The following is a 24588-nucleotide window of genomic DNA, read 5'->3' on the forward strand; positions in this document are numbered from 1 at the left end:
GATCTACTGCTGGGCATCACAGACTCACATCTCCACCTTATTAGTAAAGTATTATCTTCAGACGTTGTAAATTACTACTGAAACCACGTCTGGAATACAACATTTTCGATATTTAAGGGGAAATAAATTAATATATATGGTTCAGTACTGTATCTCCCTGTGCTATATGACTGACAAATACCATTTTAATACAACGCCATGAACAAGTGCTGCCACCTAGTGGTCCCTATGTTTACCAGATCGGTTCCTACAATCAATCAGATTCCCCAGCACAAGAAAAAACAGTTTCACTCATTATATGTTAGCAGCATATGTAGGTGTCCGACTGCTGTTTTTGCCTCTAATACAATACTGAATTTTGGGGTCTCTGACAAGAAAGGTTTCCTGTGATGGTCCAGTATGATGTACTGTAACTGCTGGGGATTATCTTGTATTTATAGTTACTATTTAAGACACACCACTTAGCCAAGATAAGACAAGGTTACTTTGAAAAGCTCCCTCCAGAGCAACAGAGGGCATTTAACAACTGTTTTCCCTTATCTACATGGAAAACTCTGAAGCTCTAATAATGTGTCACTCTAGCTCCCCACAAAACTCAGAAATTCAGTTAAGCAGGATGTTGCTCATCTGATGAGTAGGCACACACTGCCTACTCAAGTGGCAGGAATGACAAATAGCAACTAAAATAGCTTTAGTTTGTAAAAGAGCATCTCTGGAGAGCATTCAGTCCATATTCAAATCAAAACGGTACTCAACTGAAACAACTCTATTTTTACGACTACTAGCTGCACATCGGTATGACATTACCAAATAGTGGGCAGGACCTGGATCTTTTTGCTTGGACTATAATGGACAGTATGTTGATCAATTCAGGACACAAATCTACTGACACATTTCAAGGCAGAAATTCAATGACGCTTTGCTGTAAAAGTAAAGAGTAGATGTTATCAGTCCACATTTTTAAACAGGAAAAAATTATTTATTTCAATATACATCGCATTTAAAACTATATAACATTGTTTGTTTGTTGAATATTTTACACAGCTCTTATCATGGACATTTTACAAAATAAGACCAAGCTCTGAAACAATAATAGGATATCCTGCCCTTTAATTACTGCATGATTCCTTGTACTGTATTTTACATAAAAGTAATTATAGCTTCATACATTATTCTTGTTATTTATAAAAGGAAAAAAAACATACCTTTTTAAAGTGAGTTTATATGTTCTTTGATGAAAATAAAATCCAAGAGTAGTAAGTGATTTTGATTATGTAATGCCTGAGAAACTGCTTTACGTCAGAGCAGAATGGACATGTAATATTTCATCAATATTGTTTAAAGGTCCAAATTTGTAGACTGGCCACTTCAGACAATTCAGATGTACAAAGTACAAACTGTGATATATTATGAGCATGGAAGATACTTTGTATGCGGTCACTGCAATGGAAGAAGATTCAAGAGCAGAAAGGAAGTCAGGTGCAAATGATGTCAGTCCGGGAACGAAATATCTGTTCCTCTCCGACAGTACCACCGGAGCCAAAGCTGAAAATAATTTAGTGTAAACCCAAATCAGGACAACTTATCTCCTCAGAAATGGCCAATAACTACATTTAAACAGCCAAGTGTTGTCTCTAAAATGTACAGGACCATTGCAGTTAGTAGTCACAATTTTGCACTATAACAAGTGTGAGGAAGAGAAATCAATAGACAATAATCGGCCTGTAGTCTGTAGGCCAGCATCTGAGAAGGCCTCTGGTTCAGAACAAATTGTACACAACATGGTGATGAGAACACTGAGGAAGAGAGGTCAACTCTCCACTAGGGGGCCTTCAAGACCTGACAGTGATGACTAAGGAATCCCTTTTATCCATCTCAGTGTGCAGCGGAGTCCCCAGAGAAAACAATACATGCCATGGTGCAGCTTTAAAAGCAGTGGGCACAGCCCATTGCCATCAAGAGGTGAAAGGTCAAACATCTTGGAACCATTTTACAAAGTGATACAGAATTACACATTCATTGCCATTAAAGCATTAAAGAATCTCAATATAAATTCATTTTTGCTTTACTGGGACTGGTAGCATGGTGAAGATTGCTTTCCAGTTCCCATATAAATAGCAACTGTTTACTGAAGACATTGTAGTGTAGCTATTACCAGAATCATCCTTATTTACATGGTTATCATGACTTACATTCTTTTGAGGAAACCGAGTCGCATGGGAGCCCTGGCACAAATGTAGGAAGCTCGCTAAAGCAGGAAAATTTGTCACAAGTCCTTTCATTTACACCTAAAGCCAACAAAACAAACAAGGTGGCCTGTTGTGATTTTGTGCTGCAAACTGCTACAGAGGACTGTTGCACAATGCCAGTTCAAAATCTGTCCACTCTCTCTTTTGCACCTCTATACTGTAGTCAGACAGGCATTTGTGAATCATTTTTGTGTGTTGGCTGGGCACTGAAATCAAACCCTTTGGTTGCCGGTCTCTCCGAAGCAACAGAAACGGATCGAATTATCACTTGTGGCTGTGTGTGTCTTGTCTCTCTAATCTGTCATCTGTAATGGCCTCACTCTTAAAGCCTCGCTTAGCAGGTACGATGATGGCCATTAAGTTTACCAGAGCAGTGTGGTATTTGCTTTGTACACAGCCCTGGATCTGTCCGTTGCATATGCTTGTCGTAGTAGACTATGTGCTTTCGGTGACAATCTTGGATTAGATGCCGGCCTTGTCGCTGTAGAAGGGCGTGACATGAAACATGTAGCAGTGTGTGCAAACCCTGACGGGCTTCACCTGGCCATACCGGGGCAAAGGAGCAGAATGGGAAGAGCAGCGAGAGCAGAAGATCTGAAATGACACAGTATGTAATGTTATCAGTTACTATCCACATGATGTATGAATCATGATGTTGATCACATACACATTAAACTGAGAGCTTTGAGACTCATTGTACCTTTCCACAGCTTCTACAGTGATGCTTCCTGCGGATGACAGTGAAGGGAGCCTTGCAGGCAATGCAGGAGTTGCAGGCTTCATCGGGGACCCAGTCTGGTGGGTCTACACAGACAGAAACCGTTAACACAAAGTAGGCCCGTCACCATCAGTACACCTGCTGCAGAGAAAAGAAATGATCTAACATTACAACTAAACTCAGAGTGGGTCCGTTTTTTTGGATTTTCTGACCTTCGAATTGGCCGTCCCGGGCCTTGGCTGCCAATTCTGATGAAGAAATGGTCTCCTGACAGAGAGCGCAGTCTTCCAGCACGGCACTACGCAGAACAGGACCTGCTGGACACCATAGAAGAAGAAACTAAAACTGGTGTAGTGTGTGATTGATTATTGTTTGTATTTGCCCTGCTGCAGAGTTATGGACCAGTTAGACAATATAGTGTAGACAAAGTTTACAGGCAAATATTAAATCTTTACAAGCAGATATATTTTGAGCATTAGGGGCCAATGAAGTTTGTCTACAGTATCTGGGCCAATACAAACACTCTGCTTTCTCATAGTTCGGTTGAAGATATTTTAGAGATAACCATTTTTTAGGCAGTTATGAAGTCTATATTATATTAATAAGGGACAATGTACTGAAACATATTGTATATCAAAGACATGTTCCTCACCTTTCTTCTGGTTATCGTTGTCTCCCTCCTCACACTTGGTTGCCATGACTTCAAACAGAGTCTTGAGGATGCTGCGAAGGTCACTAGCATAGTTGGTCTGCAGCTGATCAGCAACCCCTACATCACAGCAGAACACATAATGGATGAATAAAAAAAAAGAGGCGGAGGGAGAGCGACTAACAGCATGAGAGCTTTTACCTGATATACAGACAAAGAGACGGTGGATGAGGTCGCTGCTGCTGTGGAAGCGTGAACGGATCTTGTTCCTGGCAGCCAACTTGGCATTTTGCAGGGCCAGCTGGATCTCCTGATGGTCCAGGTCTTCTGACATCCCTGAGCTGGGGGTCAGACTGCTGACAGGGCTGGAGGGAGTGGTGATAGACGGGGCAAGATTGTTAAACTGTTAAAATACAAATTACATATTCAATTCATATTTCATCCATTGTAGATTTTATCCTTTAACTTAAAAAGTATGAATAATGCATATAAAATAAAAGGAAACAAATCCATTCCCTACATAATTCACAAATTGCCACGAATATGCTGTTATCATCAAATATACTGTACAGAATGTACATGGCAATCAATACTACAACATCTATCTAATTAAATCTACAGTCTAAGGAGGCAAATTATCAAATTGTCACCTGTAGCTCATATGGGAAAGAGTGACTGACAATCGATTGCTGAATGTGAACAAAGGACTGCATAATGACTGAAAATCAACAAAGCGATCTTTTTATCTATCATGCAAGGACTCAGTTTTTACAGTGACACAGTCACACAGTGATGAGTTACCTGGGAGTGTATGCACTGCTTGAAAGACTACATGTGGTGACCGACACACTCTCACAGTCACTACCTGACACAGAGCTGAGGGGAGAGCTCTGAAAACTAACAAAACAACAAACAAATAAATAGGGAAAAAAGAAACGGGAGAAATAAAAGAAGTACAGAATAAAATGTTTATACTCAAAAGATAAACAGATATATAATTAAGGTAACATAAGGCATAATGTGCAAAATGAGAGACAATGGATGAAAGCAACAAAATAATTCAAAGTATGTGATGAAATATGGTTAATTAAAACAGATATTTTTGTTGATGGATGATTGTGTCGAGATCATACATCCCCCAAATAAATCAAAAAGCTAGTAAAAGAATTTAGAAAAAAATGACACACCTGGAGCTCCTCCTGCTGTCCTCTTTGGTGTCCCTCTTTGAGTCTTTAGTTTCTGGCTTGTCCTTATCTGGCTCCTTGTCCCTCTGTCGACCTCCACTGGCCTGCTGTCTCTTTTCATTCCTCAGCTGGTGGTTGCACGGGGAGGGTCCATCCCCTCCACTGGAGCCACAGTCCTGAGCCTGATGCCCTGGAGCCACGACCAGGCACTTCTCACAGAGCTGGGAGTTTGATTCCTCTTCCAGGGTCTCTGCTGAGCAGCGGGAAGAAGGGGGAGTCAACTGGGCGAGCTCACCCTTACTGTGAGGCTCATGACCTCGTGGGGGCAGCCGGCAAGCAGAAGACTGGATGACAGGGCTGGGGGCTACGGTCTTACAGTGTTTGTCCAATCCCAGGGCAAGGCCTAACCCAAGTCCAGTGGTCTCTGTGGCGATGGCATCCTCGTGGCCATCCTCACAGCTCCCACAACAGACACAAGAGTTGAGCAGGCAGTGAGTGGCCACCAGAGGGCCACAGGTCTCAATCTCAGAGGGAGCGGGCCGCGGCAGCAGTAGCTTGTCCACAGCAAGCTCCGTCAAGCTGGGGGAGCGAGGGTTGAAGATGACCGTGGCAGACAGCTTCATCCCACCCATACGGTGGGCGATGACCTCAGCCGTTTCAGACGCTGTCCCCTCCGAACCCATCTCCCAGCCGTTGGTGTAAGGCAGAGATTCAGAGCCAGGAGCGGAAGTGCAAGGAGGGCGCTTTGCATTAGGACAGTGTGTGTTCTGGCTGCGTGGCTGTGGGCATGGCTGCTCTGACTGGGCTTCAGAGTACCAAACGTTCCTGGTAGGGTCTGGCTGTGGTCCCGGTTTGCGCTGCTTGGGACAAGCAGACTCTGGTGCTTTGGAAGGCGAGGCAATACAACGACAGGCCTCTCTTGAAATGCTGGTGATGCTGTCTCCTGCTGCGTCCAGGTCCTCCATGAAGAAGACCTTGTCCTCCTCCTCTACATAGATGCCTGTCCTTCCCTGGCTCACCAGGAGCCTGTGGGGAGAGGCCTCAGTGCTGGAAGCCCCACTGGAGCCTCCTGTGTCTCCTCTGTGGGGATGGTGTGCTGGGGACTGACCTTGGCTGGGAGGCGACAGAAGGGTGGACATCTCGTCCCCCACGCGATACACCATCATGTTGAGCTGCTCGAGTTCCTCCTCATCGTACTGCATGGAGCAGGCCAATTCGGCCTCCTCTGCCTCCTCACACAGCAGGCCCTGCTCCTGCTCCTGCTCCTCCTTCCCCTTCTCTGTTTCCACCTCCTCCCAGCCCTTTTCCACTTCTGCCAGCTCCTCCTCCTGGCTGGGACAGACAAACGGAGCCAGAAGCTCCTGCTCCCCCTCACTCTCCCCCTTGGAGGTATCATTAGCGGGGCTGCAGAATGAGTGATTCTCTTGGACTGGAGCTGGTGAGCTGTCTGTGGACAATTCCCCGTCCTGAGAGATACACAGATTCCTTTCCAGTGTCATCAACTCCTCCCCAGTCAGGGTCTGCAGCAGGTCTCTGCAAAAGCATTGTAAGATGGTTTTAACATTGTAATGGAGGAAAAAAGATCTGAAAAAAGTTTTTGTGATTGTGATTTTGTGATGTTCAATATTTACGGACTGTACCTGATTTTCTTCAATAAAGTGCGAAAAGGCCAGAAAAGCTCAGACATGTCCTCTGATTTTCGGTCTAGGTTGAGAGGTCCCTCTGAATACACAACCAGCCCACTAAAAAAATGTGTTTAAAATTCTATAAGAAGGCAGGAAAGAGTAGAGAACAAGGAAGTGGGTGGAAGAATGGAAAGGACAGGCAACACTTACCACACAATGGCTAGTCTGGGAATTGTAAACATCAGTGCAGGTTCATAGTCATCGATCATGTCTTGTGTGAGATAGCCCAGCTTTAGGGCCCTGGGACGACAGAACAGGGAAAAATACACGATAAAAGACAACCACATTTTCTCCAGATATTCTTTCGATTCTGGTAAATTCCAGATGAAGTCAGCAGTGCTCTATAGGCTGCAATTGCATAAAATATTCCTCAGTAAACTCACCTCTCCACAGTCTCACAGAAGAGCACAATCACCTCCTGCTGTACATAGTATTCTTTGGGAGACTTCACAGGCACCATGGCTGACACATAACTGGCAATAGAAGAAAAAGAAAGTGGAATGTAATGACATTCACAGCTTTGTTGAATGATTTTGGCAAACTTGCATCCAAGAATCCTTGAGACAATGATGAATCCTTGAGACAATGATGAATGCGGATTAATCTCATTGCTACAATTGCCAATAATGTCTGGCCATTAATTTACCTGAGCTCAAACTCAGCAAAAAGGCTGTCGAAATGTCGCAATGCGTCCTTCATGCGGTCCGTGTACATGTTGAGGTCTCTCAGGGCCTGGTCTCTGGTGATATTGCGTACCTCCTCCAGGCTGTGTGTAAGGTCCTTAGCCAGGGGCCTCATTGCTATACTCTCTATCTCCCTGTTCATGATGATGGAGCCGGCGGCCAAACACTGCACAGGAACACGTACATTATACATCATCTTGCCTTGTACAGAAATGAAACTGAAAAAATAACGTTTGCAATGTTTACAAAAAACAAAAAATAATACAATATTTGTATGTGTAGGACTTGTGCAAGGTTGTTTTCTTCTGGACTGATGCTGGAGGGAATACACTACCTCAGCCCCAAACCACAGCTGCCCTGCCAAGTTGTCATGGCGAATCTCCTCAGGGAACTTGACACAGAAGTCTCTGTTGGCCCGGTCGTTGGGAATACATTCATCCATGATCTGATTGACAATGTTCAACACGTTGTCCTGCAAATGAGCACAAGAATGACAGAAAACAAAATTGAACAAACTACTTGGAGGGATAAACATGAGTGAGTGAAAATCTGTTCCTGTAAAAACTATTTTCTCTGTGTTTACTTTGAGTAACTAATGTTGGTTAATAATCCAGACTTCCCCTCTTTCAAGAAGGCCATTGTATTGCAGCGTTTAAAGACCATTGATTAGGAAGTGAATAAGAGACAATTTGACAAGTACATGAGACCATTATGGCCCTTGCAGTTACATTCTCCCTCAATAAAAACACAAAACTGAAGCCCATAATTCCAGCAGTGAAAATGCAGTGTCACACACAGCAAGAGCTAATCAAGAGCTTATGTGCTGCTGGCATGTACAACAGCCATAACAATGACTTACAATGAGCCTTTCACTCAACCGCAGCTGCACTGTGCACTGTAATCTTGTCAGGCACAGCACTGCGTCTTTCTCTGCTGGCCCTGAGGAGAAAGATTAAAAAGCTTTGAGAAGGGGAGCTTAACCACTGATTCCTTTATGGCCATGTGCTGTGTGTGTGTGTGTGTGTGTGTGTGTGTGTGTGTGTGTGTGTGTGTGTGTGTGTGTGTGTGTGTGTGTGTGTGTGTGTGTGTGTGTGTGTGTGTGTCTTGAGTACCACCCCACTGTCCGTGAGCGTCTCCCAGCAGGGGACACCAATGATAACCTTCACTGCTGTTGGTTTCAAATCATCCAGAGGTAGTGACTCTGGTGTAATACCTGTGTCTGACAAAAGACTGGCCTCTATCCTTTTTTACAGCCTACCCCTCACTCCTTTAACAATCTCTGACCTATTCTCTTCCTCTGTCTCTTGAGTACGCCATCTAACTCAATCTCTGTCCATCTCAAACGCACACATACTCGCTCGCCTGTTCCAGCAGGCCGCACTGTAAGAACAGCCATGCCAACATAATATGAGCAGCATGCCAGCAACCCCCACAGAGCCCCATGAATAAGAGCTGATAGCAGCAGTGGCAGGTTCAAGTGCAAATTTGGCTTGAGTGCACTTGCCTTCTATTCTTGGGGCCTCGGGGCTGTGGGGTATCATGCTGCTTAATTCATTCTCCAAAACCCTTGAGGAGGCACGCCGCTGAAAAGACTCCTCTCTGAACATACATTTTCACTGCAACTTGTAGAGAAAAATGAGAGACTAATTTGAGGTACGGACCCATCCTATCAAGACAGAGCTAATCATTCAACTCCTTCTGATAAAAAGCCTTAGCTTGATCAATTTGGGGTGGTAACTAAATGGATTTTAAAAAACTAAGTAGGTAAGAAAGAGGACGAAGAGCATCAAAACAATGAAAAGAGAAAGAAACTGCACAGACATACTGAAGAAAAAACAAGGTGACAGATTGTCAGAGGGAAGGATGGAAGGGAAAGAGGCAGAACAGTCAGGGATCAAGTGATGACCTTATTAAGTGGTTCTTCCCTGTGTGCTGTGGCGGTGGGGGGAGGCTAAGGCACAACGGGCCAGATGACGACCTCCCTCCACCACCTCCAGCTCTCTCAGCATGATGCAGCATGGCAGCCATCACTCATGCACAGCATCACCTCCTCTCAGCCCCCTGACCACATAAAGACCTGAACCTGTATCACCACATACAACAGCTTACCATACATTCATATCCAGTGTTTCATTCAGCAGTATTTGCATAAATAAAAATAAAAAGAGAGAGAAAAAAGACATTTCTGGCCTAATTCTTGTTCTAAACACAATTTGAACTCGATCAAAGCTACAGTTTTAAAATGCCGCTCTTGTAACAATTTACTAATAACCCACATGACACATGACAAAGTCTATCTCATCTTATCAGCAGAACTGCTTTGTGGAAGAAACCTGTCTTGTAATCCAGAAAGGGCTGATAAGGGTGGATGTCTATTTTTAGCTTCCAGGCCAAACCCAAAGGTCCAGTCAGGTGATTATGTGTACGAAAATAATTTAAAATAAACATAAGAATTCATGGCTCAGAGTCGGTGGTCATATAAACATTGAAACAGGTTTTGCTTGCTGTAATCATCCCTCCTGATCATACTGGCTATTACAAAATCCCTTCCTAATCTGCTTCTCCCAAGTGATGTGGGACAAAATCCATTGTCCTTCAATGCAAAAATGTATTTAAAAGGTTTAAGTACCTAAAACTTGAAGCTATCCAAGTTTGACAACTCAAGCTGATATCTTTTTTTTGTTGTTTTTAGTCCAAAGTTCCTATTTTTGTTACTATTCTTCCACTGCAGCTAAACAGGAGAACACTGTGGAACATACAGAGGGCCTTTGATATTAAAAAGACTTTGGAAGATTCCCACTTGGTTTGTCAAATTAAGATTGCTGATGCCCCATAGTAGTTTCAGATAACGTTTTGAATACAATTTTCCACAAAACGAGGACAGTGGATTTTGTCCCCATGACTTCCATATAAAGCGCATTAGGGAGGGATCTCTTAATGGTCAGTATGAAAAGAGAGAATGATTACAGGAAGCAAAACCTGTTTCAATGTTTATAGGAGCACCTGACTTGAAATATTATGAACCTATCCTCTAACTATATTCCAACTCTAGGGCTATACTAATGATAAATGAATGAAATAACACTAATTCACAAAGGCTGAACTTTATCCTTCATGAAATGAAAGACACAGAAAGAAGATGACTGATAGTTTCTCCCTGCTGACCTGACAAGACCGGAACTGGTTGACCAACAGGGTACATCTCTGAGGGTCCTTCCTGCCGTCGAGGCCGTCCAGCTCAGTGGCCACAAGATTCAGCTCTTCATCAGCGTAGTAGAACTGGGCCAGGAGCTGAGGGTCCGTCCTCTGCACAGAAACACAAAGAGACAGAAGGAAGTCATTTTCAAAACCGGTACAGCTGTTTATGAGAAACAATGTGGTGATGGGTGACGTCTTGGAATGACATTGGGGTTTTCTGTCCCTTGATAAGTGAGTATCTATTACTATTCTGGCTATTAGAGTTTGAGCACCTCATCATTTTAACAACGCAAAATGATTATTTGTATGTGTTAACATATCCTGTGGGTCTCAGTCCCAGACACACTGTCAAGGCTTCATGAGAGACTGATAACCAAACATCATAAGCAAGCCATCAAATTCAATAATTATATCTGTTGTCCTGGTTCACAAATACATTATCAGAGCTCCAACAGCCATTAAATCATCTGAGCCAACCGTACATTTCAAAACAACAGCAGAGGAAATTACTAAATATCAAAGCAAACAAGATTTCTATTTAACAAACAGAGTACGGGCCGGGCCAAGCCTTGGAAGTCTCGAGATAACAGGCTATGTTTTTCTGTTATCAGGGGGATGACTGAAACAGAATCTTCCTAAACTGTGACAGAAAAATACAGTGTCAGGCATGGACAGCTGCAGTTTCCAGAAAACCAGCTTGATGCCCAGTGGTTTTCTAACTGTGTGCAAGTGAACACATGAATTACGTATTTTGTTCAGCAAATCCCCTGGTTACAACAACACTATGTTATTACAGCACTTTGGTGTTAACAGGTGGAGAATTTAAGTCAGCATAGATTCCCCCCCTCTGTATATAACCAACAGTGAATGTATCTCTTTTAGCCACCTTCTGCTTTAGGCATATAAACCGTATAAACTGCAAATAAGCCACAAAACTAAAAAAGAGTGATGTAGAAGGAGCAGTCATGTCAAGGCAATACGGCTCTAACGTAACAGAAGCTTGATACAGCAACATACTTCCAATCTGTAGGGACAAAAATAAAATCAGGCAAGTAGGGCATTGTATAGGCCAGCTTAACAACAAGATTGTTCTCCCATTTTACCAAGGTATTCTGTTGATTTATGAGCAAACACAAGGCAAGGGTTATATAAAATATTCAATAAACACACTTTCAACAAGTATGCGAAGGTAAATGATAAAAAATGGCATTAATCCTGACAAGAGGAGTTAACAAAGGCTAATATAGTGTGAAAGCTCCCCAGAAGAGTGGGTGTAATTAGAGAGGCTGGCACTGGTAGAGAACTTGTCATTATCTCCCACCATGCTCCCCTCAGAGTGTGTGTGTGTGTGTGTGTGTGTGTGTGTGTGTGTGTGTGTGTGTGTGTGTGTGTGTGTGTGTGTGTGTTTGTGTGTGTGTGTGTGTGTTTGTGTGTTTGTTTTGTGTGTATCTCTGTCCATCCCACTGGTCCATGAAGGCATAGGACATTTCACTGCAGCCACACACAGACAGAAGCACACACAGACACACACACACAGCCAGCAGCGGGGCTGCTGCGTGAAGTACATGTACAGCAACAACACACAAGGTAGGGAGGAGACACTGTTGCACAAAAAAAAATACACGATTGATCATTTGTGTTGCTTAGACCTACCCCAAATAATGAAATAATTGCAATAGAATCTTTACAGTACAATTAAGATGCCAATTTTTAAATCACAACACCAAACACTGCACGCGCACGCACACGCGCACACACACACACACACACACACACCCTAGGAAAGGCTCACGTTAATCGAAAGGTTAATGGTTTTGAAAATGGCAACCACATGCCGAGGTGCATCATAACAAACCACAAGGACCCAATGACGGTACAGGAGTTTAAAATGGACAACATGACAGTGCAGATTGGAGGGAGAGCTACGCCAGCAAACAAGGCTGGTTTTGCCTGCAACGCGTCAACTGTCTGGAAATGTTTTTCATGAAGTCAAACTGAATACTGGTATTTACCGAAACCTCTCGCAGGACCTTTTCCCTTAAGTTTGCAGTGCTTCCTGTTGTGTGATGCGCTCCCCGTGGGCCCTCGCTTTCCTCTCTGAATATGATACATGGTGCTGTTCCCTCACTCTCTCTCATTAATAATGAAACAAACAGCAAGGAGAAAACACAGATATATAACCTACAGCTGGGGTACTTGTCGCATTATAACTTGTGAGTAGGGGGGAAATATTTTATATTTTAAAGGTTATTTGAAGGACTGAGATATGTCACTATATTAAAATGAACATGGTGAGAGCTATATTTTGACAATAAGTAACCTTTGTTTTTGTCAATGCCATGGTTTTGTTGGGTGGTAATGCAGGTGCAATTTTTGAAACAACTAGTATGGTATAGTATGGTTACTATGTGATAATTGAGTTTTCACTTGTCCACAGGTAAAACAGAGCTGCACTAGGGCGAGTTACAGAACAGCAGCACTGGATTAGAGCTGATTGCCACTTCTTTTTTTGCTCAAGGATACTTCAGCAGGACAAATACTTGGCATTTAATCCAAACTAAAACAGGCAACTCTGAGTCTGTAATTCAGCAGGCAAATCTAGTGGTGCACACTCTCCTCAAGTGTTCTTTCTTAACAAGGTCACATACATGCTCTATATATAAATAATCTGTGATGAATGGGAATAGACGGCGCCGATTTTTATAGCAAAATAATAGAAAATAATCAGTAGACTGTAAATAGTAATATCCATCATTGCATTGGCATTAATACAATGGCAATACATTTGAGTGGGTTTCTCTAAACGTGTAGTCTAATGGGAAATGAGCACAACGGAAATCTTAAACAAGGAAGCAAACAAACCCACTGTAAAAAGAGGTATTTATCTTTACATCCAAATTGAACCTCTGAACAGTGAGAAAGGCACCAGTCAGGAGTCAGATAAGACTGGACTTTACACAACGGCACAACAATGAGTGAGCCTATGATACAAATGTCATGATGACCAAACAGGAAACAAGAGGGAGACAGTGCAAGACCTTTTTCTAGCACAGGCACAACACGGCCCACAGATTGGTGGCATTCATTTTGAGATTTCTGAAACATATAGGCCAACGCTGATGGAGGAAGAAAAGAAGTATTTGAGACAGACGCCATCCTAAAGCCTCCTCCTGCTGCATTCCTCACACAAGAGGGAACATTCCTGCAGCATTGCATCATGGGGGAAACGTCAAAGGCAGGCAATGTTCAAGACATGCTGATTTACTTTCAGATAGACAGCAATGTTCAAGCCGCTTGGTCTACAAGTTTGGTGTACCATGAAATAATCATTTATCAAATATTTTAAAAAAAGGTTTGAAAAGATGATGAATCTAACTTCACCCCCATTTCTGACACCAGTGTGAGAACCAGAAGCCAGTTGCACAAGAGAAGGTAAGCTGTCTGCTTACATAACATAGATTGGCACAGAGTAAAATATTTACCTGAACATGTACATGACAAGTATAGAGTAAATGGTAAAAAAAGATTTGGTCTTACAGTAACCTGCAACTATTAAAAATGCCCAAAAAATTGCATCTTTATAAACCTCCAGACTGAAATAAATTAAGATATGGTGACAAAAAAAAAAGAAAACAAATTGACAAGTAGGCCGAATGATTAAATGAAGAAGTTGGAAAATACCTTCCTTATAAAGGGTATTAAAATTGTTATACAAAAGTAAGTGTGTGAACATCTGTGGATCTGACTCCTGAACTTGCGAGTTGTGTCATCATCCCAATGACAGCTCTACCTTGCGTATGTGAGGAAATGATTCAGCAGATTTGGCTCCTGTGGCGTGCCACTCTCCTGCTGTCAGTTGTCCTGGGTGCCCTCCCTTTGAGATGACTCAAAAACTCTATCCATTGCGGTCACAAACCCATTATTTCCGACTATTAGGTTTTCAGAGTGACAATTACTGTTAAGCCCCCTAAATCACATCTTTTCACAATGACTCAGTGAAATTTCTGTCCCTTTAGTTTAACGTTAAATCAATAACAGGCGATGACAGCGTGACTCTTATTGAAGCGTGTTAAAGGGAGTTGCCTGATGCTGTGCTGTACGATCGACATTTTCATCAACTCAGCCAGCTTTCGTCTTGAGCGGCTGATTCTGGGCTTCATTTCTATTCGGACATTGCGGACGATGGAGGCCGTCAGGCTAATGCTTCATGAACCTCCATAGCATCAGTGCGTGCACATTGAGCCCACTTAAGGGACTTATGAGAAACCTTGCCTCTGCCCTCCATACTCTATTCCAGGCTCAATTTGCTGCCTTCTGGCTGCCTTCCAAGGAGCAGAGGCAAATATTGTAGGAAGGGGAAACCAGTTCACTCTGCTTCATGCAGTCAGTTGGCAGACTGGGAAAAAAGCAGCCGGATACAGTTCATCACCTTATTTATTATTCAGGACTCAGCATTAAAGCCCTGGTATGAGAGACAACCGTTTTGGTAACAAACAAGGAAACTTCCTCGACCATTATTTATATTACGTTTGGCAGAATAAAAGTATAATCAGTCACAATGCAGTCTGCATGGAGTGCTGCTAGGGTGTGTAGAAAGTGTGTCCTTCCAGTGCTCTTCAGCTTGGAGATCCAAGTGCACAAGGGTTGAAGGACACAGACATTTGGGAGGGTAAAGTTTAAAAAGCCTTTATTATATTTCTTGGCTAAATCATTAAAACAAGGCAACGCGTTTCGGCCATTGACGCCTTCATCAAGGCTAGTAGTATCATACTTAGAATGCAGTGTTATTATGCTAAAGTAAATTCAGTTGTGTAGAGTCATTCCTTTCATGTTCAGCTTATCTCGGGAGTTTTTTTTCCTCACCCAGAGTTGTCTTCTGCAGCTAAAAAGTTATTGAGGTGACTTTTCAGGCATAAACTCAGACTCAAATTTTCTATAAAATAAATGGGCAATTAAATCAATGGCACTAATCACAGCTGAGGAGTATGTCTGCACTAACCAGCTGAAAGTTGGATCCACAGCAGACTACAGATTCAACTTCATTGACTCAATATATTCAGTGGTCTGCCCATCTGGACTGAAGGCATAATCTGCGTGTTTGTCTCCTCTTAGAGGGCTGCCCTAATCTGGCATTTGGACTAAGCAATGACCTGTGTATGTGCCTGGCACATGGTTTAGCATGACAGGCCGAGGTGACATGGGGGGGGGGGGCGTTGAGGATTTAGGTGGCTACGTCGTGTCTAGGATCCCCTGATGGTCGTGTGGTGACACGTGGGGACACCCCTCTTCCCAGCAATTGCAGGGAAGTTCTTATGCAAGAAATAATCTGGTTATACAATCCAGAACTGGCTGTTAAATTGTGTCTACAGAGGGGAAGGGGAATTTTAGATTTACAAAATCAACAATTTGACATTTTTCATGGAGTGTATGAGTCCTGAAGAGACAACAAGATTGGTGAAGATGCATGCCCACTATCTTTATAATATACACCAGCGACATAAAATACTGCCATGCCCAACATTTAAGAGTGAATCTGTCATGATTGCTCCGTGCCATTTTGACCCACATCCCCTCGTCACTGCTGAGGATGTGCATGACAGTCAGGCTTATTCTGTCTGCATGCCTTTCATTGATACGAATGGTGACTGAGAACTGGCATTGCCCCGGCTGTCCCAAATTACACACAATGACAGCCGTGGACAGCAGCAGTACATGTGTTAGTCAACACACATCTTTGATTGCTATCTGCGAAGATTAAATGTATGCATGTCAACAGGTTTGTGCAACTGGGATTGCATCCTGAACTTCATTTATACCATCTTACCCTCATTAAAAAGGCATATTAAAAAAAATACTGTACTTCTGTCACTCCCCTCTGGCACATGAAAACTACAGGATGAGAACACATATACTGTATATTTGAATATCCATCTATTGTACACATATTGTTTCTCATTCAAATATTAGTTGAAATATCAATGTTTATCAAAAATCTTGTTTTAATTTGTCAATTCTTCAGGATTTATTATCACCCTGGCCGGTAAGAACAAACAGTAGAGCTGCTAAAGAGAGACATCCTCTCATTTTATCTTCTGCCAACTGTAACCAAGGCCAAAATCTAATCCCAAAAATACAGGCCTACTGTTCTCCTCCTCTCCCTCCAATTCTTCCCTGCTGATAAGACAGCGCCCAGAGCAGAAGGGATGGCATTTCATTTGCTGGCTCTTCCTAGAACAATCAGACTCATAATATAGACAAAGGGCACCTTGAATGCATGCTTTATGTTTATCATCAGTGACAATGAAGAGAGGAATTTGAGCCCTTGATCAGAGAAATGTGGTGTAGAAAATGAGGGCAGCTTCTAAGTCGATAACAGGACAAGCTTATTCTCTGTGGTACCTTTAAATCTCACTCTTCTTCCACAGCTATTTTCTTTCAATCATCGCTTTCCAACACCTCGGACAGTGGGCCCTGATACCCCAATCCTGCAATACATTTAAAATAAGCCTTCAATCGCCTGGCCTGTCTCGAGCTGCACTAGGGTCAGCTCTCTAAATCCTGGCAGCTGACACCAAATCAATTACCACATGGCTGGTGGGTAAGCAGAATGGGACATCCACAAAGAACTCCAGAAACAAGGCTAAATATGAAGCCACGCTTCAGCAGTTTGCCTTTCCCTCTTCCTTCGACTCTGTGCCAACAGTGCAGAATCAACTTTGCAAAGACAAATCACTTCACCTGCTCTCAGTTCTTCCACTAGCATGTTAGCAATATTCACAAACAAGCCAGGGTAGTGATAAATGCCAAATGAAGGGCAAACAAGAAGGTGAGGTAAATCATGTAAACAGCAGAACCTCCTACAGCCAGGTACAACTAAAGCCTATAATACTATATTTTTTATACATGGTTATATATTACTGACGATTATTGTTTATTAATTGTTTGGTCTATAATATGTCAGAAAATTGTGAAAAATGCCCATCATGATTTCCTAAAGGTCCAAGTTGATGTCTTCAAACAGTCCAAGACAAAAAGATATACCGTTTAAAATGGACAAAAGAAAAGCAGCAAATACTCACATTTAAGAAGATGGAGCCAGTGCTAAGCATTTTTGCTTGATCGACCAACTGAAACGATCAACAGATTATTAGTCTACGAATTGTTTCAGCTCCAGGTGGTAGGCCCTTTGTACAGTACAAACCATATACTTATTTAACTGAATTTAGATTTTTTTTTTGTTACATGATTACCAACAATCTGAAAAGAAAAATATCAACTTTCAAAAGTCATCATCAACTGAGTTCATGGTGTATCAACTTAAAGACAATTTGTACTTGAAAATACATCTTGGGTTTTCAATAGCAGTCACAGATGTTTAAAAAGCATTAGAAATAGCCACCCATAACTCTATTCAACCTGCCTCCACTTCCACACAGATTTGAGCTGTTTTTTAATTAGACATCTATAGCTGTTTTAATCATGTGTCATAATCACCTCTTTATAGATGAACATTTCCTTTCAAAATCAAATTCAACGGCTCCATTTTAAGTAGGGCCCACAAAGCTGTCAACAGAAGGAAAAGTGGCTCCTGAGTGAATGAGAAGTAAACATGTGTTGCTTTGTCGAAACCATCAGCTGTCAACATGTCGGGTTTTTTGACAGTGTAGACACAAATCTCTAAAGCATCTTTTATGGTGACTTGACAATGATTTATAACCATGATAAATACATGCCTTGTCTGTTTCATTAACATGCACACAAAACAATTTCACAACACTGATTGAGCTGAAATGATAAGTCCAACAACAATTGTAAAGATAGATCATTTTTTAAAACACAAATCCCAAAAATCATTGGTTCTACTTTATCAAATGTAAACATTTGCTGGTTTTATTAGTTTTTGGGATTGCAAATGAAATACATTTGGATTTTGGACTGCTCGGACAAAACAAGCCATTTGAACATGCCAACTTTGGCTTTAGGGAATTGTGATGGGCATTTAATGAACATGTCATGGAATACATGATTATTCGATTAATAAAAATATTTCATGGATAATAAAAAAATATTTGCTACGGCCTTAGTTAGGGCTGTAAATATAGTCTTTTGTAATGTATTATTGTATTGATTTGCATTATATTGTACAGGCTTGGTTACTGTGTCGCAATATGTGGAATTTTCAGAAAATCCTTGTTATTAACCACACTGGTGGCCATTAAGTGAACAATAGTCAGCATCTTGCTCATGCTCGCACTCCTTATCTGCCAGCGAGCATCCTGGGCACGCAATTGACCGGCATCATGTTGATAGATGTGATAAGTTGGTGATCAGTTACAAGGTCGAGTCCATTTTATACCCAAAACCAAATGAAGGTCCTTCCATGAATCGAATGCCCTGCCGACCATGTTGACCCTAGTTTTCCTCTGTGTGCCTACGTGAACTTTGTGTCTTGTTAATTGTAGTTTGATGTTTTAAAATTGGTCTTTTATTTTACTATATACTAAAGCTAAAGCTGCATAACAAAGCATGTGGAGGTAAGAAATGCAACTTTTCAGGCTATACATTTATGCTACACTAAATGAATAAATAACTAAACGTTGACATAATATGACATAAGAAATAAATGGAATTTGTGAAATATATATATATATATATATATATTTCACAAATAAACTGAGAACTTTTCTTATGGTCAACTCTGTTAAGAGAACCATTATATATAATTATATTCTTCTAGAATCAGTGACCTGTTAGATGTTGGATGACCTAATCAGGCATTAACATTACATATGTTCATTCACTTGCTAACAGCCTACGTTGTTACACACTGATAGCTGTTTGACATTTCGTTAAGGAGTGCAGAAAGTATCAGCTACCCACGCACTAAACTGTCCGGTGGGGAGATCGGGGAATGAAAGGCAAATTAGTAGTAGCCTGTAGATGGAGGAGAGTGCACCCGGTGCAAGCTATGAGCCCGTCACATTGACAGATGAGGTGGTGTGGAGCTGAAGGTCGGCTCCTGAATGCCTGATGGAATAACAACCAAGAGAGGAACACAGGCTACAGAGGAAGTGTACATGTTTAGCCTCCTGACATATCTCTCTCTCTCTCTCTCTCTCTCTCTCTCTCTCTCTCTCTCTCTCTCTCTCTCTCTCTCTCTCTCTCTCTCTCTCTCTCTCTCTCTCTCTCTCTCTCTCTCTCTCTCTCACCAGTCACTCTGCAAGTTTGCCACTGATGAATGAGAGGTGAGTAGACAGTGGCCATTTTGACTGCTCGGAAACATGAGCCAGGTCTCGTCTTTGTTTGGGACTGCAGAGATGTGTGCTGAAGCAGATTTTTTTTTTCTCCCCTGATTTCACCCTCTCCAAAGCCTCTATCCCTTCCTAAAACTTTTTTCTTCGGAGTGAAAGTTCAACTTATAAGCAGTCAAATAAAAGCACACAAAATACCTAGAGCGAGATGCAAGATCTCTTTTGCATATATTTTGGAAAATAAAGGTTAACTATTCACACAAAAAACTGGCTAAATGGGGGTGACCTCTAGCTCACCCAGTAAGAGCGTGCGCCCCATGTAGGCTGAGGCCTTTGCAGCGGCCCGGGTCTGAATCTGACCTGCGGCCCTTTGCTGCGTGTCATCCCCCATCTCTCTCCCACCTTTCCTGTCTATCCACTTCACTCTGAAATAAAGGGGAAAAAAAGCCCCGCCAAAAAAAACTGGCTAAATCAGTTAAAGGCCTAGAAGGAACGTGAAAGATATCCTTACTTTGGGGCGAGTTAACTATGTTACAGCCTTTTCCCCACAGACTTACAGAAGAGCGGGACAATCCATTCTTATACATTCATCTTTTTCCAGAAGTTGGCACTTTGATGACAGAGTCAGATGAAATAGACAGGTACATTATGTCCCGCACAGAGGTGCATACTACTACTCTCTAACACACTGGGAAGGGATTGTGTAGCAGGGGCAAAATAAAGTCCTCTTCAGTGGGACTTCTCTAGGGAAGTAAAGAGCAGCTCTGGAAATATCAATAGCTCCGCTTCAGTCAAGGGAACATGCTGATTCAACATTTTTCTGTCTCCAGGAGAACATAGTTCAATAATAAATGGCTTACTGTTGATGCAAAATGACAATGCTTTGTGGGTTGGGCACCGTTTTTAATTACCACAGAAATATTTTCTCTCTGTGCAAAACAGAAACTACTTGCTAGCTTAGCTGCTGTTCAGGAGTAAGAGCATAAAGTGATCTGAACCCTCCTTTCATTACTGTTGTCTTTTTATACTGATTGGCATAATTACAGAGGCTTTAAGCGATTCCTTTCTTCACTCCTTTGAGGCAGAACTGATAATTTAAAACCCACAGACTTATGTGTCATTTTGTTTATTCCTACCATGGCTGTGATTTGGCAGAAAATGCACCGATGTAATAGCTCAGCACAGAGTCAGAGTCAGTAGTCATTCATGAATGTGACAATACTCTGGTGAACCCCAAAACTTAGACCTAACCTCAACAATAGACCGCCAAAATGCTGTGACAGCAAACATGGTTAAACAGAGAAAAGAGGAGTGACGCAGGTGTGTGTATGTGGTAAAGAGCAGGTGGCTAATATATAATTACAGGCATTTTATTTTATCCCTGTCTGACATTACTGTTGCAAAAACTCCCAATTACTGTCCAATGTTTGATATGGAAATGCAGTGGTCTTCTATTATATGAGAGACTGACCTATCAACTTATACTGACTATTATATATATATAAAATAGTCAGTATAAGTTGATATGCTATATATATATATATATATATATATATATATATATATATATATATATATATATATATATATATATAGAGTACATTGACAAACCTTTTAAGTAAAGCAAAAAAAATGTATTTTCTATGCCAATGCACCACAGTCCCCAACTTGTTTAAGGCTGCAGAGGCTGTCTGCAGTATATTTTCTTCAGTTTCTATCAATAGAAAAATCTGCTTTCGGGACTCATAATCTACAGCAGCTATGACGCAAGATCAACCGTTTATGCCAATATACTGAAAGGACGCTATGCATTAAACACACTAAAATGTTATTCTGGCCTCTCTACTTGAGTGTGTGGACTAGAGAAAAGAACTTCAGCCTTTTTATAAAAAGTCAAGATTATTAGTACAAAAAGAGTTAAAAAAGGAAGGAAAAAAGGAATTCAATATTTTTTGTAAATCTATGTTTTTATATAAATGCTCTGCAGTTGATAATAATAACCTTTTGTACCCATCCTCCAGAGGAGGCGGCATTAGAATACTGTGTAGTACAAGTGGTATGCATCATTTCACAAAGTGCTTTTCAATGGAAATGTGCTGTCTTCCCAGTAAATAGAAAACTTTCCATAAGCGGATATGAGTAATTGGGGAAGGGGATGGGTGCATATACCGGTAGGCTGTAAACCCATGTTAAAAATTAAAACATCTAAAGCTCAGAATTCTCTAGAAGTAGACCAGTTAAAAGTTTCTTAATCCAACTTGGGCACAAAATCTGTGACTGTTTATTACTTGAGTGAAACTCAAGTAATGCTTTATGATGAAACAGCACAAAAAAAATCATATACTGATCAATCACAACTTTCTTCAGATTGATGCAGTGTGCAAGTCATCGCATAAAGTAGAGTGCTTTACAATTTCTCCTCCTAAAACCTACAAGTGAACAAGAATTTCCCTCCCTGGAGAAATAATCAAATCCACTCAAACTAAAAAGGGCTGCAGTTGGCTTTTATTAAACTGTTCATTTAACAAGGCGATCAAGCCTTCAATACTTCCTCTGCTGTGTCAGGCATGTTTCCACATCCATTACTAGCTCACCCTAAAAGGGATGATTTTGCCTACAAATGGTGTGTCTTGGGCCTGAGCAGTAGTTGATTTGATATGTTTTTGCTTCTAACAACAATTTATCCAGTTTGGGGTCATGTCTACAATCAACAAACAAACTGAACCCATTTAAATACAACAGAGATGAAACAATTATACATATAATTAAACAATTAGAGAAAAAATAACTATTTTAATAATCACTTCAAGTCAATTTTCAAGCTTAAATACCCAACATGCTGATTTTCTTTGTCTTATGTAATAGTAAATTAAATATCTTTGGGCTTTGGACTACGAGACAAAACAAGGAATGTCAATACCTCACCTTTGGGCTTCAGGAAATTGTGATTGGAATGTTTATATATTTACCTAATGGTTAAACAGTTAATAACCTGCAGATTAATTGATAATGAAAATATTAGTTGTCGCCCTAAAATGCTATAAACTTTTTATTTACTTTTATTTGCTTTCCTATCAAAAACGTCTTATTCTGTATGACATTATTATTATTGACATGAATACGGTTTTTATTATTGTTTTATCATTATTGTGTCTGTTCTTGTTGCTATTATATTTTTAACTAATAAGGTTTTACAAGTAATTTGGGACTATAAAACCGAAAGACAATCACTTCAACAATACATTAATGACAATGCCAGCTGAAGAGAGCAGGAAATCAATCAGTATAATTCAGTGTACACTGTTAGTCTATAACAGTGCATCAACAACAACAACAACAACAACAACAACAAAGGGATAGGTACTGGTTAATTCTGTACAGTGTAACATCAGGAACACAGGCTAACGTTAGCAGATGTGTGGCAGTTTATGAAGTGATCAGGCTAGCGAGCCAGTCTGATCGGCTGTTGTGCTAGCTATCTCCAAAACTATGCATAAAAAATGACTGACTGCAGAGCTGACACAGCGTGTGAATCCAGGATAACTTACCTTTGGCTTATACAGCCACTTTCGAAAGCGGTTCATCGTTACCTCGCCACCTTCCTTTGTCACTAACCCCTCCTCTCCTATCCTGTACCTGTGTGTCTGACAGTATCAGCAGCTGGTTGCTAAGCTAGCTACCGCTGGTGGGTTAAAAAACGCAAAATGTACAAAACGCAATGTACGGTAAGTTGTCCTGAACGTTACAACACGGCCCTAAAAGCTTACAAGGGATATATTCGGAAAAAAACGACTTATTTCCATTTTCCCTGAATCGCGAGGTTGGCTGCCTGTCTCCCCCGCCCGGCCACTTTGCAAGTCCCGACGATACAGACAAGCAGAGCACCGACGGCTCCGAAGCTCTGCTGTTCTCTGCCTCTACTTGATGACAGTCACGTTGACAACATTCACCTCCCACTTTCCCAGGAAGTGATGCCTTCAGGTGCTGCTCCTAAATACAGTGTTCCCAACCGCTTTTGGTCGGAAATATGATTAAAAACAGACAATGTAATCAGAATAAGCAAAGTACTGCTACAGTCAATAACATAAATACAGAATAGATATATTACAATAAAATATGTGTTAAAAAAGACTCTATTACAAAATAACAAATATGTAGCCTAATTTATAATAGTTTTACAAAGGGAACGAAGGAAGGCTGTAGGCCTACGGTTTACTGCAATGTGTGCAAACGTATTGATCAGGGGGTGTGCAAAGGTTCACAGTATGTATAATATGTGCAATAAGCCACATAAGCATTGTAGTGTGACTGTTTTTTTGTTTTGTTTTTAAAGATCCCTTCCAGGCATGTTTATTTATAAAAGAAATACTCCACTTTTCATGATTCGTGTCCGTTATGTTTTTACCACCAAAAAAATGTAATTACCCAGTTATAATTTCTTAAAATTACATCTAGGCCTAATCTAATCCTTCTCCTTCGTTGAAAAATCTAGATTCTGTGGATATGAAAATATTTTTAATTTCAAAAGTTTGACTACTGGATACAAGATGTCTCCTACTTCACTGAAAAGATCATTCTCGGAAATGTGTGCAAGTTACCACATTAAACTTGTGTAAGTTGCAAATTAGACCATGATTGGCTTTCAAAATAGTTGTGTTTGAGTTCAGCACAAATAAACTTTACCTCTTCAGAAGACAGACTTCTAATGATTCAAGTGAAGTAACAATGAGCAAAAAAGATTTTTGAGCAAAGTGGGACTTAAATTCAAGTTACTGAGTTAGGCCTACTTTGTATCAGACATGTAAATTGAGTTGTGCAAATCATTCTTGAAACAGGAGGTGGCAAAACAATCTAAGCTCAAGGTCCACTCACTTGTTCTGGAGCTTTCAACCGTTTTCATCAGCAGAGGGTTGACATCTGAGTTTGCTCAGTTTTAATAAACTGTAGAGGTTTAATAATAATAATAATAAT

At 41.1% G+C, this 24588-nt stretch overlaps 1 protein-coding gene across 5 annotated transcripts; it reads right to left on the reverse strand.

The window, feature by feature from the left end:
- Positions 1-957: 957 nt before the first annotated feature.
- On the reverse strand, positions 958-23532 carry zfyve28 (zinc finger, FYVE domain containing 28). Of its 5 annotated transcripts, none has more exons than XM_078277320.1 (14): positions 23166-23532; positions 10334-10474; positions 7503-7640; positions 7132-7334; positions 6869-6958; positions 6636-6725; positions 6441-6542; positions 4804-6333; positions 4418-4513; positions 3818-3981; positions 3620-3736; positions 3180-3281; positions 2950-3053; positions 958-2843 (listed from the first exon to the last, which is right to left on the reverse strand). In XM_078277320.1, the coding sequence occupies exons 1-14, from the start codon at positions 23199-23201 to the stop codon at positions 2712-2714; spliced, it is 3045 nt and encodes a 1014-aa protein (XP_078133446.1). In that variant the 5' UTR covers positions 23202-23532; the 3' UTR covers positions 958-2711. The 5 variants fall into 5 exon arrangements, 4 of the variants coding, with proteins under 4 accessions (XP_078133446.1, XP_078133445.1, XP_078133447.1 ...); XM_078277319.1 differs by having other exon boundaries at positions 3180-3284; XM_078277321.1 differs by lacking the exon at positions 23166-23532 and adding an exon at positions 8028-8107 and having other exon boundaries at positions 3180-3284; positions 10334-10460.
- Between the last annotated feature and the right edge of the window lie 1056 nt (positions 23533-24588).

Source organism: Sander vitreus, chromosome 20 (assembly GCF_031162955.1).
Source record: "Sander vitreus isolate 19-12246 chromosome 20, sanVit1, whole genome shotgun sequence".
Taxonomy (NCBI): Eukaryota; Metazoa; Chordata; class Actinopteri; order Perciformes; family Percidae; genus Sander; species Sander vitreus.